The 19,648-nt window shown below is 32.5% G+C and overlaps 2 protein-coding genes across 4 annotated transcripts; both read left to right on the top strand.

Moving 5' to 3' along the window:
- Window positions 1-391: 391 nt before the first annotated feature.
- On the top strand, window positions 392-7,047 carry LOC133287694 (preprotein translocase subunit SCY2, chloroplastic). Of its 2 annotated transcripts, none has more exons than XM_061485354.1 (14): window positions 392-547; window positions 669-1,154; window positions 1,520-1,608; window positions 2,032-2,111; window positions 2,235-2,324; window positions 2,685-2,776; window positions 3,406-3,489; window positions 4,038-4,179; window positions 4,491-4,607; window positions 4,867-4,996; window positions 5,702-5,825; window positions 5,935-6,041; window positions 6,498-6,663; window positions 6,748-7,047. In XM_061485354.1, exons 1-13 carry the CDS (start codon window positions 475-477, stop codon window positions 6,585-6,587), a joined length of 1,704 nt encoding a protein of 567 aa, XP_061341338.1. In that variant the 5' UTR covers window positions 392-474; the 3' UTR covers window positions 6,588-6,663; window positions 6,748-7,047. The 2 variants fall into 2 exon arrangements, with proteins under 2 accessions (XP_061341338.1, XP_061341336.1); XM_061485352.1 differs by having other exon boundaries at window positions 6,744-7,047.
- A 4,212-nt stretch (window positions 7,048-11,259) lies between these two features.
- Window positions 11,260-14,767, top strand: LOC133287739 (uncharacterized). Of its 2 annotated transcripts, none has more exons than XM_061485406.1 (7): window positions 11,260-11,487; window positions 11,652-11,709; window positions 11,798-12,100; window positions 12,197-12,245; window positions 12,623-12,704; window positions 13,829-13,908; window positions 14,374-14,767. In XM_061485406.1, the coding sequence occupies exons 1-6, from the start codon at window positions 11,354-11,356 to the stop codon at window positions 13,902-13,904; spliced, it is 702 nt and encodes a 233-aa protein (XP_061341390.1). In that variant the 5' UTR covers window positions 11,260-11,353; the 3' UTR covers window positions 13,905-13,908; window positions 14,374-14,767. The 2 variants fall into 2 exon arrangements, with proteins under 2 accessions (XP_061341390.1, XP_061341389.1); XM_061485405.1 differs by having other exon boundaries at window positions 12,623-12,717.
- The last annotated feature ends 4,881 nt before the right edge of the window (window positions 14,768-19,648 follow it).

Genomic DNA, 19,648 nt, shown 5'->3' with positions numbered 1-19,648 from the left:
TTTATCTAAATTGACAATTCTTAAACATTTTTGGCATAATAAAAAAGGGTTATGTTTATCTCATTTTACATGAGATAAACAACTTTCCTACACACAAAAATAAGTTGGATCCCATCACTCTTTTTTTTTCTCTTCTCTTATTTGTGGATCCCACTTATATTTTTATTTCTATAATACGAGGTAAATTTTTTCCAACAAATAAGAAAAATATATCCCAATAGAAAAAACTCACTTAGCAATTGGTATCTGTCATCTCAACTACCATACAGGCCAATCACGACAGGCCACGTATCAAGTTAGCATATTGTGACGTGTCCAATGAAAAGTTTCCGAGGGGTTGTGTAACTAGAGTGTGTGAACTGTGAAGCAGAAGATCCAGGTACCCGGATGAGGGTTTAAGTGTTGATTAAAGCACCATCCGGTTCGCTCTCGCTACTTTCCGAACTCACTCACCCAGTGTTCGGAAATACAGCCATGGAAGCAACGCGATTCTCCTCCAATCACTTCCATCCACACAGCTTCCGAACCAAACTCAACGCACTTCCAGGTTAGTTCTCAGGCTGTTTGTTAAAAAGAAAAAAAACCTATTCTATAAAGATATAAAGCATTTTAGCTTCTTATTGAATATTAATTCTGCAACCTAAGTTAAAACGTGTTAATTATGACAGGTAGAAGAGGAACTAGGGTTTCTCTTTTCACAATCCCCGCATTCAGCACAAGGAATTTTCCTTCGCTGAACCGGTCTTTGTTCTCGAAGGCGAACCGGAGCCTTTCTGTTAACTTCTCCGATCGGCTTCGAAGTGACTATATGCGCGTCGAGGCTCCGAACAGTGAGATTTCGAATCAGGAAGTTGTACCGGCAACTCATGGTGACGACGGGGAAGCGGTTGTTGCATCTCCGGGTGCTGATAACTTGAGAACCACCCTACAGTTAAAACCCAGAATGTACAAAAATAGGTTTCTGAACTTCGTGCGTTTGAGTTCTGTACTTAATGGTGCTGCTGAATCGTTCTTCAAGAGTGAGATTAGGAGAAGACTGTTCGTGACTGCTGTGTTAATTGTAATCAGTCGTGTTGGTTATTTTATTCCTCTTCCTGGATTTGACCGAAGGTTGATACCGCAAGACTACATGAGCTTTGTTTCAGGATCTGTTGGTAAGTTAAATCCTTTAATGCCAACCACACACACTTACATTGATTTTGACTTTGTAGCTCTTGGAACATACGACCCCGTTTTTGGTGCTCATTGGCAATTTAATGATATTCATTTTAAATATCAGAACCACAACTGAATGGAAAAAATATGAGGAGAAATGTTTGGGTCAATTTTGCCAACGGCTTTAAAACTTAAATTTGTCCCGAGATTTCTGATCCCAGAATCAGCTGTTAGCTCAAGGTAGCTTGTGAAGTGATAAGGAAAATTTTGTATAGTTAATCTACTACTTTTGCTGGCTAATTTTTTGCTTGGGTATTTTTCTGAGTTTATACATATGAACAGTCATTCATGTAGCTTATGGCAGATGAACTTGGTGATTTTACCGCTGAGCTCAAGCTATCTCTTTTCCAGCTTGGAATCAGTCCTCAGATAATAGCGTCCATTATAATGCAGGTATTCCCCCTTTATTTATTGAGTTTGTTAGACAGATATTTGTTGCGAAATTTTACTTTCTGTTAATTTGAAGGCCTAAGGAAGATTAACTGCCTTTAGTTATATATAATTTTCAATTCTTTGATCTTTTTGCTAGAGTGTTGCGTCATCATGATGTATGTGATACTATTATAAATGAAACCAGTGGCGTTCCTCTTTTAAAACGAAGTAGACCTTTGAAAAAATTGCGCTCAGTACTTTTGATTACATAAGGAAATGATTCTTTTCGTAAATAAGTATCTTTGCAAGAAGAATGGTCAAGTACTTGGCTGTGAAGAGAACCGAGGTTTTCTATCTGATACCCATTTTTCTGGTATATGCTCTATTTATTTTTGAAGTTTTCACCTTTTATGAACTGCATTTATTCAAAATATTCATTTGCAGGTATTCTGTCATATCGTTCCTTCTCTTGTAAAGCTGCGGAAAGAAGGTCTGGATGGGCATGAGAAGATTAAGAGTTATATGTGGGTCTATTTATCCATCTTGAGCAGTGAGATAATTTCTTGCTACACATTGTTTTTGTAGTTCCCTTCATCTGATTCATGATTTAATGAATTTCAACTAATGATTTGTTCTGCAAATTTCAGATGGTGGATGTCACTTGGCTTTGCAATTTTGGAAGCTCTAATAGTTGCTTGCTACTCACTTCCATATTCAATTTACGGTGCTAGTTATAGGTAATCCGCATCGAAGAGTACTTTCCAAGCATGATTTCATTCATCTAACAAAGAGTTGAACTACCAATGTTTTCCTCACAAGTTGATGCCATAAGTAGGGTTAAATAGATGATTTTCCATATATTTTTATCCAAACAGATGTCTTTAAATAATCTTAAGACATAGCAGAGCCGTTGGCCTTCTTAACATAGGAAATTGCCATTTTAAACTTTGTTTCTTTATTTTTTAGCTTTATGATCTGGATCTCAGTCTCTTTGCTTGTTTATCATAATTTTACTGAGTCACAGATATGTTGGAACGTCTGTTGCCCCAAATTATTTCTGTTGAAATATTTTTGTTGTGAAAATGTTACTTTTGCAGGGTAAAACATGTACTGGTGACAACCCTTTTGTTGGTTTGTGGTGCAATGACTATTACATGGATATGTGATACCATATCAGAATCTGGATTTGGTATTCTTCTTACCACTAAACTGTTACTTTGTCATGCTATATAGATTGTGCATTTATAAGTGTGTAACCTATTCTGCTATAGAAAGAAGTTTCTTTCACTTGGTATCCATTGCCCCTCCTTGCAAAACCTAGCATTTTGTTTTATACAATTTAATAGATAGGAGAAAATTGTGTTTCGAAACTAATAGCATCTCTTTCACCCATTTCCTACTTTTAAGTTTTTTTTAATTAATTATTTACAAATTACAGTTTTAAAGCCAGTCTTTTTTTTTTCAAAATTTGAAATTCAAAGAGAGAATTGCCACAAAATTAATCATTTAAATAAAATTTAATTTTACAAACCTGTATCAAGGGTCCTGTTGCTAGTTTGGTAATGATAAAAAATGTAGAAATCTTTGATTCTGATAAGTTGAGGTGTTCAAAATCAGAAACCAGAATTAATCTGACAATGTTAATGTTAGCTGATCTGGTTGACTTCTTCATTGTTTTGTCTCTCACACTGCAAAAAGATGGGCAGATGTTGATTATTTCCTATACTTGGGTAATTTCAAGGACACACCTGACCTGATGATTGGTGTCTGCTTTTATCATTCAATTCATTCTGTTGTGACTGATAATTCCTTCTTCAGGTCAAGGTTCGTCTCTTATCGTATGTGTGGGGATACTGACGGGTTATATGGAGACATTACACAAAATGCTTACTCAGCTTTCAGGTACATGACAGGATGTAAATGAAATCTTTTGAAATTTTATGCCATCTCTTGTGTTTCTCATTGTCAAGATTATATTTTGACATATTAAAGTAACATGTCTGGTATCTGGAAAATTGTGTTCGGACTCATTACTAAAATTTTGAGTACTTCAGTTTTTTTATCTTTTCTGAGATGCATATTCAAATATTTTTTTTTTTTTTTTTCTTTTGAAAATGACAGAATCTATCTCACATTTAAATATACGTAACCAAAAATAAAAGAAAAAGAAAAAAAAAGGACCAAAAAGATGGGGAATAAATAATTTTGGAGGAACTTTTGCATTGCCAACTGATTTGACCAGCATACCAATGTAAGTCAGATAGCGGTTGAAATGTGGAATTCACTTAAAACTGCAATTTAGTTTGGCCTGTAGGAGCATGTATACTTAGAATAATATTACAAGGATGTTATACAATTTGAATCAGGTGAAAATATCTAAAGTTATATTATGATATTTATCCTGTGGAATCATTTGTAACTTCATTGATTCATTTTTTTTGATATTGCAGTGAGTGCCGTGAGTTGGTGGCCATATGTGCTTGCAGTGATTGGCATCTTCACTGCAGTCACTATGTGGGCAGTTGTAGTAACTGAAGGTTGCAGGAAAGTAAAGCTTCAGTACTATGGTTTCAAACTTGCTTCCGCTGCAAGGTAATGTATTGTTTGTCCAGACAATTCAAACTTGTTCTCCTCCTTGAAAGTTAACATTGGTGATATGATTGTTCATGAGGAATGTTGTTCTGCACCTCTGGTTGAGAAAACAGTACATTCAGTTTTCCTGTACTGTACCTCCAGTGGCTTGGATATCAACTTATATTGGACTTAGTTTATATATTTAATAGTATTTACTGTCGTTATTTATTATGGCAGATAGTTTGTATGTCTTTCTGAAGGATTAAATGATAATTTTAAGTGTATTGATGCTGACAATTGATAATGGCATGTTATATAATTTGAAACAGGGAGCAATCACCAATTACTGAAGTGGAGCCCTATATTCCTTTCAATATTAATCCAGCAGGGATGCAACCTGTTCTTACCACCTCTTACCTCTTGGCATTTCCAAGCATTCTCGCAGGGTTTGTATATTCTGTTTCACAATTTAACTGGCATTCTTATTTCGACTTCATGATTGAAGTTTTTGGTAAATTTGTTATACATTTCTGTTATATATGTTGTTAGTGCCTTAGCTTGCTCGCTTTTCTCTCTCTTTTACTCTCTGTTTGCTAGGTAACACATTTGCCTGTTGCTTGTCACACTGTGTAAAAAGTGATGTTTCCTTTTTTATTTGCTATTTTTTTGTGAGGTTTGATTTCTAAATTGGCTATTAATTGGCAGTCTGCTTGGGTCACCTTTTTGGGGGCATGTCAAGGAGATATTGAATCCTGAAACTTCTGTTGGTGCTGAGCCGTGGGTCTACTATTGCATATATGGTTTTTTTGTCTTCCTGTTCAATATATTTGATATTGTAAGTTTCTTTTAGCTGCTATTATATTATTGTACATTCTACTTGGTATAAGGATTTTCATTCTACTTGGTATATTATTAAACAATACCGGATTTTCATTTTAATATAAGCTATTAGTTTTACAAAAATCTATGAAAAGATAGTACATGGATTCTTCTGAAGGCTGCAGCAATCTGAAGTCAGATTCCGGTCTGAAATTAAAACATTAGAATAAAAACTTAATTGTTTAATTCCTGTTGATTAGTCAAATGAGTTTTGACAAAGTTTCCATAATAGTTCCCAAAATGTCACTGATGTAACCCATTATTTCAAAATTTTAGTTACCAATACATATTTGACTGCTAATTGTGCAAAAATTGCAGCCGAAATTTGCAGTGTACAAGGGTAAAAAGTAAAACTAAGCTACACTGTTATATGGAGCAAAGTGGTTGTTCCTGGGTCCTTTTGTAGGCTAAATTAGATTTCAAGTGAGAATATGTAACAAGGGAAAAGGATACCAAAGCTGTTACTTATGTATCCATGCAATGATCTGAATTCTCAGCTGCTTATTCTGATTATTAACTTTCAACACAATTGAAAACACATGCATTGTAAATCTGTCGAATTCTTCATTTGATGCACCATTAAATTGTTTCCACAATATATTAAATATCAGAATGACTTGTATGTGTCTTGTAAATAGCCTTTTATATGTTTATTGTGCAGGCTAACTTGCCAAAGGAAATTGCTGATTACTTAAATAAGATGGGTGCAAGAATACCAAACATAAAGCCTGGGAAGGCTACTATAGAATACCTCACAAAGGTTCAGGCATCCACACGATTTTGGGGTCTGTTACTGGTTAAAGACTCTAATTTTATTTTCAGCCTCATTTTGTTGTCCTTCTCTTGTTACAATGTTACTTGATGTTAATTCATTACTTTGTGGAAAATTTGCAGGGGGCCTATTGTTAAGTGTTTTGGCCATTACTTCAAGTGTTCTTGATCACTATTTACGGCGTATCAATGCTGGATTTGCTATTGGTTTTACATCTGTTCTAATTATTGTAAGTGCAAGAAGGGTTCCTGTACTTGTACTTTGCACGTGAACTCATTGATAATACATATAATTAGGCAAGAAATTCATGCATGCCAGCTTCATTTATCTGGCTTGAATTGCTTTCCAAGTAATTTCAATTTGGGAGCAGAAAATTAGCCTGTTTTGTGGAGTCATTTACCATATATGTCACTAGTATCCTGACAGGTAGTGTTGTAGTAATTTATCCTTTCTACTATTTTCATCACCCAAAAAGATTGAGTCATTTCCATAGGGTATTAGTGGATTTAGTTCTACTCTTTCCCCTCTACAGTAAATAATGAGTTCGGTTCAACTGTCATACTTCTATATACGGTATTGAAGATTTGGAATAGACTTTCTTTCAACACAAACCATCACGTGCTTTGATCAACTGCCTAGTTTGTTTTCCAGTTTCGCTGAGCTGCCCTTGGTTTTTTTGGTCCAGGTTGGTTCCATTATTGAACTTAGAAGATCATATCAAGCATACAATGTGATGCCAAGCTTAAGCAATGCTTTGAGACGTTATGGTGTATAACTTAAGGAAAATATATGCCGTCATTTTGCTGTGACAGTTTATTTAAACCTCGAGGATAACTCTTTGGTCAGCATTGGTAAGTAATCTAAATATTCCTCTGTACAGATTTTCCAATTGTGATAATTGATCAGGATTGCCTATTGAAAATATTTCCAGGAAGCTCGGTTTTTTGGGGACACTACAATCCAGTTTGTGGGTCTTCGAGTATTGAGGTCAGCTAGCATTGCTAGTTACGAGGTGCTAAGTGATGCTTGTTGGTACGTGGTAGTAGCTGATTCGGAAGCCTTGTTTCCTGATATTCTTTCTGGAAGGTGTTTGTTTTGATGGATATAGGAAACTATTTAGTTAAGATTATGGTTATAGGCTGCAGCTGAGATTTGTACAGGAAATTCTCGTGTTGCAGACGTGAAGTGTAGTATAAAAACGAGGTACTTGGATATAGGAGGTCAATTGCCTTCATAACCCCCCCCCCCCCCCCCCCCCCCCCCCCCCCAAAAAAAAAAAAAAAAAACAAACCACCCACCCCAAAACAAAAACAAAAATATAAAATTGGCCTCAATGATGATTGATGGGGGCAATAGCATTGTTGTGACGAGAGACTCACCATCAGCTTTTTAAGCTGTATGATATCCGCCTTGTATTGATCCACAAGAGCCTTTGAGCTCCTTGAAAGAGAACTGCCGTTGGGCATCCTTCTATGGAACTTAAAATTTCTTTTACTTCGACTCCCGAATCTTACTCCGTTTTTGTCTCGAGTAACGAGTTTAAGACAAGACTATGTAACTTAGGTTTATTCCAATCGGAGACCTGACTTGAGACCCGTAGACTTTAATCCTTTTAATTTGCTATTCTAATCTTTTTACTTACTCATCAGCTGTTATTGTACAAATGGCTCTAACCAAACTTGTGGCACCGGCCATTAACGATTTTTCGATGGAATTATTGATTATTAGATTGCTCATTCAATAATTATTCAAAAATCAATATTATTGTTAAGCAAAGATACATAGATAATTATATCCAAAAAAAAGAAAAAGATACATAGATAATGTTATCATGCAATCTTAAGAATTTTGCCAAATACCTTGGGCATGAAATTTCCTTTGAACGCTTTTAATATGGGTTTGACCGACCCAAATGCCAAACTAAACACGCTCTCATCAATTATCATTAAATTAAAAGGCCGTTGGTTTTGCATTTTTGGGTAAGATAATAAACAAACACTGACAAAAATAAAATACTTTTCTTTTGTTAATGTTCATTGAAAAGGGTTTGCGTTAGTAAAATTTTTATTTTATGCAGAGTTAATGTAAAAGGTTTATATCATTGTTTAATGATGTGTTGAAATATTATTTAAAATATAACTTCTTAAATAATTGTTGTAATACATAAATGTTTAAAATTAATTTCATTTGAAGTAAATTTGTGGCATCACATTTAAAACTAAAGGCTATTTTGCTTCAAATTGAAAAAAAAAAACACTTGAATTTAAAATTGTAAGGTATGTTCAAATTGCGACTGGCGTATGAATTTTAAAGGTTGACGAGAGTATATTTTTTTTAAAGTTAAATTACAAGAAACTCTCTTTTGATTATATGTTATTTTGAAAAGTTTTACTCGATTTAAAACTTAACAGTTCATTCAACTTGTCAAACTGTACATATTGATTTGCTATAAAGATTTTCTATGCAAGCAGTAAGGTTAATCTTTTACCAGCTGTAAATGGAAATAGTTGGATTTTGAATTACATGAGAGGGATAGGTGATGCCTGCGTCCAAGCCTAAGTGCCTAACACATACAAAACAAATTCCAAATAAGCTACACAGAGGACTAAACATCAGCAGAAGCATATGGACATATCATATATGTAATTAGAGGAGCATCCCACCTAAACAGAAACTCAAGCTCATCATGACATAAAAAACATGAGTTTAATAAATGTAGATTGAATGTGTCAAATGAGGAACATTCTTTTTTGAGTGCTGATAAGTGGACATTTTGAAAACATCATGTAGTGTATTTTCAATCTACGGAGTTTGAACAGATGTCTCCCTTCCTTAGAGATACAATTTCTAGTAAATCCCACTATTAACATACTAATGAATCCAAATTTACATATTCCATATCAATTTAAAATGCATTCAGGCCAAAAGATAAGTTGATTATTGACATCTGTTCAAAAAAAAGAAAAGAAAATTGATGTAGATAAAGAAGTATTGGCAATAGAAATATACTTTCAGGACTCCAGCTGCCTTTCTGAAACCAGTAGAGTCACTAGTAAGCGTCATTATGTGGTAAAAGAATTGAAATAATTTACACATGGGGAGATGATGAAAGTTTCTCAAACAAGCACACGAGTATTCTAAAACAGTAAAGTTTTTGTCTTGAATATTACCAGATCAATACACCTTTATGCATAATTTGCGACTCAGAACATGTTTGATACAAGGGGCACTGGCTAAGCTGAAATACACTAGAGTCAGGCATAAGGTCATGAAACTGTGTTTTCTGAAAAACTTATCCTAAGATTATCATGCCCATTTAGAGCTTTGAATCAGCAGGTTTCTTCATATTGTTAAAGGAACACATCTAATTGTGTTATTATAAAACAGAAACACATCAAACGACAAAAAAAAAAGAAAAAATACTATAGGATGTTAGATTAGGTATGCCGACATCCTTGAGAATTTCATTTATATTTTGGGCATATATTTGCCATCATGCTCTCTCCTGCATCTTTTGGCAACATTTTCCATTTACTAAACCCAGAAGTATTTTTCTCATGTAACTAACTTGTTGTAAAATAACAAAAGCATTAAATGCCAAAGAGAAAACAAAAAATATAGAGATAAAATAGAGTCAATCAATCTAGAAACCTATATATTTTGTGAGCAAATCTCCTTCGATAAGATGTCGTTGCGTAGATCTCGAAAAATTATATGGAATAAAAAAAATACTTGATTTGGACACCGAGTTAAAAGTTATGGTCTTCCGAAATTTTACGATCAAATTATTAATTTCTTGTGTCATATGTCACAACGTGAATGGTGCTGGATCTCGCCTCTTTTGGCCGAGTTCTAAGGGAAAACTCGCCTTATTTGGGCGAGAGTAGTCTCGCCTTATTTGAGTGAGATCTACTACAATACATTCGTAAAATAGTTCAAAACAATTATGTTTTCGTAATTTTTTAGTAAAATAAGTATTTTTCGTAAAATACTTATTTATTGGGAACATCGACCAAAATGTCACTTTTGGACAAATTTTTTATCTAAATGTCACGCGAACAGTACTTCTTACCCAACTGTCATGTGATGTAATTCACTACAACTAGTAGCAAACTTTGTTCGCGAATGATTTTGTGGCACGTGACACACTTTCATAAGAAAAAGCTGACAAGGCTAAGTTCGCTCTTAGCGGTAGGAAATTTGGTACGCAATATGGCCACGTGTCACGAAATAATTGGCCATGAAGTTCGCTATAGCAAACTTTGATATGTGACAGTCTGATAAAAAGTATTATTCACGTAACATTTAAATAAAAAATTTGTCGCACTTTGGTCACGTTCCTATTTATTGACTAATCAGTTGTTATTGTACAAATGGCTCTAACCAAATTTGTCGTACCGGCCATTAACGATTTTTCGATGGAGCTGCATTATTGGTTATTAGATTGCTCATTCAATAATCATTCAAAAATCAATATTATTGTCAACTGCTACTTAGACAAAGATACATAAATAATGATATTATATAATCTTTCTCTCTTTCTTTTTTTTTGAATAAGAATTTTGCCAAATACCATGATTTGGGCATAAAATTTCCTTTGCACACGCACGCTCTTAAAATGGGTTTGACCGACCCAAACGCCAAACTAAACACGCTCTCATCAATTATCGTTAAATTAAAAGGCTGTTGGTTTTTCATTTTTGGGTAAGATTATAAACAAATACTGACAAAAATGAAACACTTTTCTTTTGTTAATGTTCATTGAAGAGGGATTGCGTTAGTAAATTTTTTATATTTTATGCAGAGTTAATGTAAAAGGTTTATATCATTGTTTAATGATTCAAATATTATTTAAAATATAACTTCTTAAATAATTGTTGTAATAGATAAATGTTTAAAATTAATTTCATTTGAAGTAACTTTGTGCCATCACATTTAAAACTACAGGCTATTTTGCTTCAAATTAAAAAAAAAAACAATTAAATTTAAAATTGGCATATGATTTTTTATTTTTATTTTTTTAGTACATGATGAGGGGCTAAGCCCCAAAAAGAAAGAAATAAAAACTACGATTGGCATATGAATTTTAAAGGTTGACAAGAGAGTTTTTTTTTTTTTTTTTTTAAGTTAAATTTCAAAAAACTCTCTTTGATTATATGTTATTTTTGAAAAAAATTACGCGATTTAAAACTTAACAGTTCAGTTCATTCAACTTGTCAAACTGTACATATTAACTTCCTATAAAGATTTTGAATTACATGAGAGGTTTTGCGGAAGAGATATAGAGTTAAATGGAGTTATTGTATTTTAGATATGTTATCTAAGAGGAATGTTAATTCTTTGTTCACTTTTTTCGACATATATATACAAGTTATTTAACGAAGGGGCAACAAAGTAGTGTTTTTTTTTTTTTTTTTGAAATTTGGATTGGGCCAGAAAGAGCTGGTAGCTGAGCCCACTGATTGGCGGGTCTTTCACTCTTTACATTCTCAACATTTGAAATGAGCAACGAACATTGCATAAGATTTCACAACGGAAACGATGGAGAGATCGGAGCCGGAGATGAATAGCGCAGAAATCTATACAACAACAGACACCTTAAATGGCTCCGCCATATTCCACACCATCTACGACGTCCTAGGGTTTGTGCTTTACATGCACCAGCAAATCCCCTCGTATGTTCTTTTTTTTTTGGACAAAAAATTTCTCCGTTTTGGTTTCAATTGTGGAATTTAATTATTTCAATTATTTGGATATTTTGTAACCAAGCTTTACGGAAACTTTTTTCTCATTTTTCGAAATTGAAATTTGTAGTATTGACGGCTTTTCGTTTATGCAGCACAGTTCAGGATATGAGTATTGAATTTGACGCATTGCATTCCGAGTTTAAGCAATTGGTATGTTTTCCGAATAGAAATCGTTTGAATGAGTGATTATTTTTATTTTGTCTGTGATTTGCATGCATCCTGAATTTATTAATCTCAGGAGATGGCTATGGGAACTGAATTAAAGGCATCATGTAGGAGAAAACATGTTAGCAAAATGAGGGATATCAAGCTTGGAATCAGGAGATTGGATAAGTTTATGAATTCACTTTTGAATGTAGAAACTGCAATTAAGATGATTATCAGTGATATTCCCACCATAGAGGGGGTCATTTTGGCTCTTGGAGCTAGCCCACTTCGACCTCAGCACATTTATGTCTTGGACTTTCCCCACGGAATTTCTGTTTCCAATGTTGCAGATGATTTTGCTCGGAGTAAAGCAGCCGATGGTCTTTCAAGAAAGGTTCCTTATTGATATTTTTGTATTTCAGATTAAGATGCAATGTGCTTTGTGAGAGGGAGAAGAGTTTGAGGTTATGTTTCATGTTTTCTTTAACAGGCAATTCGGACATTGATATCAAAGGGTGCTGGGTCTGTGACCTATCCTGGTTGGTATTGACTTTGCTAGTTAGTTAAACATTAATCTGAAGAGGAAATATTCAGATTGGCCCTCCCAAGATACATTAGACATCGAGTTGGTCCTTCAAAGATTTTGGACATCAACTCGGTCCTTCATTGTGTAAAATAAGCATCGATTCCGGGACCAAATTGATGATCAAAAGGTATGTTCAATTAAACATTGAGGGATCAAATTAATACCCAAAATCTTTGGAGGACCAACTTGGTGTCCCATGTATCTTTTGAAGGACCAATTTGAATATTTACTCATAATTTGAATGAATTTTCTTCATGTTATCTCCTTATTTATTTGTCGTGCTTTATGCTATAATAATACGATGATTATACTTTCCCTGCTTTTGTATAGGTCCTATCAAATTGTTTGTTTTAATTAAGGCCCCTTCTTCTTTCAATCAGCCTCTGCATTTTCTGCCTAAACGTGATTTTAGGTATAACAGAAAGGTAACATAGGCTATGATGACATATTATATTAATAGATATTTTTTTTTTAATGTTTGAAATATATGATCTTTTCTGTTTGCTTAGGGCATCATGTACTGTATTTGTTTGCGGAGCATTTGCAGTTAGTAATGCTCATGATTTCTTTATTTGGTAAAGAAGATAGCAAGTGCTATTTATATTAGCTGCTTTCCAAATTCAAATATGGCAGACATATGTTTCATCTGATACAGTGATTATATGTTTTTTTTCAATAATTCCAATTTTGTGATCAGTGATGTGAACCTGATGAAACTAGTGTTATTTTGTTGCATGACTGACTTTAAGACTGCGGGCAATTCATCATTAATATCATCATTCTTTGGAAATAATTTAACTGCAGACCTTGCTATCTGACTTCAATTCCTTTTATGCTACGGATTTGATTGATGTTGGTATTGTTCCTTTTAACTTGTTTTACTATGGAAATGAAAATGTTTTTTCTCTCACACTATGAGTTAAGATTTAACATGTTTTAGGCAACAATATAAATCTTTCAGTATTTCTTAGGGTGTGTTTGGCTACTTCCAAAACTAGTTTAACATGGTGCAAAATGGAACCAATTATACAAACCCTTATAAAAAAGAACCTATTGAAGCTTGAAAATTAAATTGAGTTTAGTTGAAAACTAGCTTAAAACTGGTTTTAATATTACTGTTGTTGGACTAAAGTGAGAAAATAAAAAACAATTTTAATTTTATTATATTGAGATAATAAATTTCTGTTCATTTCCTATAACAAAATAATTATAATGGGGTAGAGAGAGACAGAGAGAGAGTCAAGAAAAAGTTGGACTAGAAAAAACTTGGTGTTGGACATTTTATAAACTAGTATCTTATATTTAATAACCCCGTACTTACATATATTGTTTTTGAAAGTTGCCAAACCACCCGTAGGACTTATATTTAATATAACTCATAAAGGCTATTTCAGTGAATTAGTTTTGCTTTAGTTATTGCATGCATATTGTTTCCTAGTAAAAGGATCTCATGCATTATATATTCCTATATAATAAATATTTTGGGAGGAGGATTTTTCATGTATTGCCAGCAACTGAACTGCCTTTTCACTGTAGGTTGTGCCTCTCAGGCTACTCTTCAAGTGCCGAAACCAGGATCAGGAAGTTGCTTCTCCCACTTCAGAAGATTTGATCTGGTATCTTTTCGCATGCTATGAATATTTGGTTTATGAGGATACATTTTTGTTTAGATGAATTGCCTTTTGTATGCTGCTCACCAAATCACCTGTTTTTTCACTGGACTTATATTTGATGGTATGAGGTGAAAAATTCCTGCAAATATGTTACTGTATAACCCTTCAGATCATTCTTCATTTGGCACATTATAATGTTAGCAGTCAATTTGTTTGTTATTTTTCACATTTATAATACAGGCAGTTGGGTTTTGTGTCCAAGCAGACCATTACTGTTTGCCAGGGGACCATAAATTTGCCTACTGCTTAACATTTGTGACCTCCCTAAATAGCATTCCATTTTATGCCTACTAATAACATAGTTTTCCTACGCTTTTCATGATATGGTCTCTAGTCTTTTTTTCCTCCACACTATGATCATTCAGCATTGCTAACTTTTAAATGGCTTACATCTTTTTCTCCTCACAGGTTTCAATGCCGGCATGTGATAAAAGGCCTTGCAATGAACACAACGCCAGAAGAATGAAATCCTCCACTCCAAATTAAGATAGGAAGAACTTGTTGTAAATATGACTTATGCTTGAAGCTAATGCTTCCTTGTTTCAATTTCATTATGAACCGTTAGGCATTGGAGGAATGATATGTTAAAAAATAAAAGCCATTTGGAAAAACATGGATTGCAGCATCTCAGATATTTGAAGCCCACGAATGTGGACGTTGTGATAAGATGCCATATAATATGACTTGACAAGATTTCATAGTCATGTTGTAGAAGAGTTTGGTTTACTAAGATGTAGCTTTGGATTGTTTAGCACTTGTAGCCAGAGGAGCTTCCATTGGTAACTGGTAAGGGATGTTTTTTTGGGGTCAACGGCAACTGGTAATGGGTTGGGGAGGGCAGTCTGCACCACCTCATGGGTGATGCCCTTGAATTTTGTAGGTAAATTTAAATTATTTGATTTAGTTGGATTAGAACATGTGCACTTACTTTAGTGAAAATGTAGTTGAATTAGTATGTCATTTTAGCCGAGTATTTGAAACTCACATTATGCCTTAGGCACTAGTAAATAGGGATACTGTTAGAATTTCATCTGACTTTTACTCTACCTGCCGTGGACCATTGCACCAGCATTTTGACACCTCAAAGATGAAGCTTATAGTTACTTAAAAGAAATGGACGGAAGAATATATTTCTCCCACTTGATCTGTTGGGGATTATAAAAAATTGTTTACGCTTCTACAAACATAAGTTCATTCGAATAGTTTCTATCAATGTTAATAAAACTGGAGCGCTCCGACGATTCGATCCGAAAATCGGTAAATCGGTCCGGGTGAAGCAACGGATCGGTCATGTATTGGAACTGATGCGACACGATCGGTTTTTGTGAAAACTGGTGATCCGGTCCAAAAAAAAAATTTCAATTTTTTTTTAACAAAATCATAATGGATATATTTGAGTATTTTTTGCTTATTGACTTACATAGATTATGTACTTACAATACTAATATTATTTCAATTATGCACTATGCAAGAAAATTTGATTTGATTTATATCTAGAGATGTCATTTATTGAACCTGAAATCCAGTATTACGATCATTATATTTTTGTTTGATCCTTTATTGGATAATAATGTGTGATTTATTATTTTTTATATTAAAATATTTGAATTTTTTTTTTTTTTTTGGATATTTAAGTATGTTTATAATTTTTTAATATAAATTATAGAATTGCATATAATTATCGAGTCAGTTCAATCAATGACTTGTTAATTAAACCAGTAACCCAATAATCCAGTTCATTGACTCGTCAGTTTTAATAACATTGGTTTTTATTACTAATAGAGCTCCTTGAAGAACTTCCTATTATATTTTTGTTTATTCAACAAATTAATAAAACATATAAAGTTATTTTAGGTCATTATACCGTATTTTCTTTTATTTTTTCTTTCTATATTTTAGTCTTGTACATGCGTTTAATACGTGAGTTACTACTTCTAGTATTAGTTAAAAGCTTACAAGTTTTTGCCATCATTGTTTTGTTTTGTCTTTTGTTAGTAATTTATATGGATATAGAATATTCTTATTATCAAATATTTTTACGATCAATTTACTACCATTTTAATTTATTGTTGGATTTCACTTTTCGGTCGACAATTAATTTATTATCACTTTAATTACTGTTAGATTTCATTTTTTAGTCGATAATGTTTGAAAAAATTTTAAAGAGAGAGAAAAAAAGAACTTTTAATATATTCTCCCGTTGATATAGTTATATTAGAGAGATAGTGGATTGATAATAAAAATATTTGATAATAAGAATATCCTATCTTATTTATCTGATGCACTGTACAGCTAAGTGAAGACATTAATTTTTATTTTTTTTATTTTTTTGAGAAAACATAAATGCAACAGAATACAAATGCTCTGCTTGGGAGACATAGGATAGAATTCAAGTTTCAGATGGTAGAATTAGTGCTTGTAACGAAAGGAAAGGAGAAGACGAAATATGAAGAACCTCCTCTTTCCCATCATCAAGATGTGATAGTTCGATTGCAACAGCGGTTGTAAATATCACAGGGAATGAATATTAACAGAGTGCAGAAAAAAAAAAACAGTGCGTTCGGGTTTGGCACATTTGCTGCATATGCAGTGCAGCTATCAGTACGTTCGATCAATCCAAGAACCACATTATGAATCATGTTGTCAATAGCAGAAAAAGGATAATATCAACTTACTTTTTTTTTTAAATAATAAGCCATACATCAATTTTTTTTTCGGTTTATATCAAATTTTATTTATTGATCCACCTGTATACAATAATATACGTATTTAATAAATTAAAACTGTTAGTATAAATAAAATTAGGGATTTATTAATCTCATGTTACATAAGAGTACTATCTCATGTGGGTGATACAAATATGTGGGGTCCACAATTTAAAAAGAAAAGAAAAAAGAAAAGAAATGATTGGCACAAAATTCTATGAGTGTATGACATGAGATAGATATCTTATGTAGCATGCGAGTATCATTTCCCATAAAATTAATTACTAAAACTAGAGTATAAATTATAAAGGGTTTGATTTCTCATGTTACATGAGAATTGATTTATCATGTTGTGACTTAACTAGTGGTGGGCTCCACATTTATTAAAAAAAAAACTTTACACTCAAATTAAAGAGTCATAACATATGAGAAAATATTTTTTCAAATTATAATGGTGTAAAACGACTTTGCTATTTGAAAATTAACAAAATTAACTTAAGATTTATATATCTAAAATGAGAATGTTGGATATAAAATTGAGAATGTAACTTTTTTTTTTTTTAGTACTGCAAAGGGGCAAAACCCAAAAAAGAAAACTACAAATTGCCACACTCAGAGTCCAGAATTAACGGACTCAGCTCCAAAGGGGCATCTAACAGCAAAACAAAATCATCCTATGTAGCAGAAGCTAAATTAGCAAGACGGTTAGCACAAACGTTACTGTCTCTTCGGACATGATCAAATTTGACAATCCACTCCTTGTTACTCCAGCTTCTGATGCTATTCACAAGCTGATGGTTATTACAGATAGCAGACATGCAATTGATGGCTTGGATAGCTAAAAGGCAGTCACTTTTCACTAGCAGTTATGTCACATTAAGGTCCCAAGCAACTCTGATCCCCTTATAGATCGCCCAAAGTTCAGCTATATAAGGAGAGCAGATACCTATCTTATATAAAAACCCAGCAATCCATGTCCCATTGTGGGAATGTAACTTATATTAGTATTAAATGATCATTTCTCTTCAAAATTTATACCAAAATTTAATCACTAATTTTTTTGTATTTATTAATATATCTAATAAATTAGAGCGGTTGAATAGAAATAAAATTAATAATTAAGATTAAGAGTGTAGTTATATATGCTTGTATGTAATCAAAGGTTAGTATCAACAACTAATAAATTGTTCGTATCTAAATATATAACTATTTGACAACACATGACACGTATCTAAATATATGCTTCTTTGTAATCTAATTTTTAAATTTTCTAATAATTTTACTTTTAAAAAACGATAACGAAACAATTATCCATGAGGTGGTTTCTAAGCTACATCATTACATCTTGCATATATGTTTAGGGGAAAATGTTTATTATTTTAAATGACATAACACTCTATCCTTTTAAGAGAGAGACAGACACAGAAAAAAATTATTTAAATTTAAAATTAAAAAAATCACTCACTTTCTCTCTCTCGTGATTTCTATTTTTCGGTGTCCATCTCTCTCCTAAAATGACATAACTTATGTTATTTAAAATGACAAACACCAAACCCATATGTTTATTTATTTGTCTCTTATTTTTTATTTATAAACAAAAAGTCATCAAGAGATAATAACGATAACAAATTACTTTTTTCTTTTTGAATCCACATATTGTTAGTAACCACGCTCTTACAAAGAATCGGGTTTTTTATTACAAAAAAAAAAAAAAAAAAATCGGGTTTTGAGGATTTTTGCTTCACCTGAATAACCTAAATGCACACAAAAAGTAATATTAAAATTAACACCCAACCACCCACCCAATTGTTAATTGAACGACTACCATATATGCCACTGGAGAAAGTTTAACGGCTATTTGAATACTGTTTTTAAAAATAAATTTTTGATTTTTGAAAAAATAAAATAAAATCTGTTTGATAGTCCTGTTTTATAAAAATAGTTTTGAAAATTATAATTATTTTTTTATTTTTATAATCAAATTTAAAGAACATATTTTAGTTATTTTTGTTTTGTGTTTTGATTTTTAACTTTCAAAACAAAAAAATACATAAAATATTTATTTCATTAACTATTTTACAAAACAGTTTTAAGAAGAAAAAAAAATTTAAAACACAATCAAACGAATTATAAATTTCGATAGCTGAGAGTGTGCAACCCAATGACCTCTCTCTAAATATGTAGAAAATTAATTGTATGATTTGGCTTTGGGTAAAGTGTGTGTCATTTTAAAGGATGTAAAGTTGTGTTATTTTAAGAGAGAGAAAGAGATAGATAAAGGATGAGAGAGAGTTGACAAAAAAAATAAAGGTGTGGGTCCTACTTCTTTGTAAGAGTGAAAGAATATAAGTTGTGTTATTTGAAAGGATAAACATTTTTCCCTTTGGCTTTTCAATAAAAGCTTATGGTTTCATAACTGTATAATCCACACAGGAATTTACTAATTTATTAAAGGGTTTTATTTTTCTTATGTTACAAAAAATGAATGAGACTCACTAAAAAGGAAGAGAGAGAAAATAAAAAAGTGAGTCCCATCGACTTTTTGTGTGTTGCATGAGACAACTTGTCTCATGCAACATAAGAAAAATAAAACCCTTTATTAAAAGAAGCTTAAAAGGAACAATCTTATCATTGTTATGAGGCTTGCAACCCCCATTTGGTAAAATAGGTAAAAAAAATTATTTTTCCTTAAAGAAACGTGTTTATCTTTTTGCATTAGATAATTTGTCTTATGCAATACATAAAAAGTGAGTGACACCTATTTTTTTTTTGTATGTTGCAAAAAATAAACATGAGAAATATATAGGGTTTATTTTTTCTGATGTTATTTTAGATAACTTTATCTAATGTTCATTAAAACGACGTCGTTTTGGCACGGAAATCATGGTATTTTTGTAATTTTAATTTATTTCAGGGTTATAATAATCTTTATCACTCTAATTTTTTAATTTTTCAAACCCAGAAACGACGTCGTTTCG

This window comes from Gastrolobium bilobum, unplaced genomic scaffold (genome assembly GCF_033153095.1).
Source record: "Gastrolobium bilobum isolate Gb01-03AN ecotype WA unplaced genomic scaffold, APGP_CSIRO_Gbil_v1 utg2833, whole genome shotgun sequence".
Classification (NCBI taxonomy): domain Eukaryota; kingdom Viridiplantae; phylum Streptophyta; class Magnoliopsida; order Fabales; family Fabaceae; genus Gastrolobium; species Gastrolobium bilobum.
This window is presented reverse-complemented; position numbering and strand designations above follow the sequence as displayed.

Bases quoted from the DNA above. Each gene is read 5' to 3' on its own strand.
- LOC133287694 (XM_061485354.1), top strand. From the start codon at position 475: ATGGAAGCAACGCGATTCTCCTCCAATCACTTCCATCCACACAGCTTC. The intron at 4,180-4,490 runs GTAATGTATTGT...AATTTGAAACAG, and splicing joins AAACTTGCTTCCGCTGCAAG to GGAGCAATCACCAATTACTG. The intron at 4,997-5,701 runs GTAAGTTTCTTT...TTTATTGTGCAG, and splicing joins TGTTCAATATATTTGATATT to GCTAACTTGCCAAAGGAAAT.
- LOC133287739 (XM_061485405.1), top strand. From the start codon at position 11,354: ATGGAGAGATCGGAGCCGGAGATGAATAGCGCAGAAATCTATACAACA. The intron at 11,488-11,651 runs GTATGTTCTTTT...TCGTTTATGCAG, and splicing joins ATGCACCAGCAAATCCCCTC to CACAGTTCAGGATATGAGTA. The intron at 12,246-12,622 runs GTTGGTATTGAC...GCTTTTGTATAG, and splicing joins TGGGTCTGTGACCTATCCTG to GTCCTATCAAATTGTTTGTT.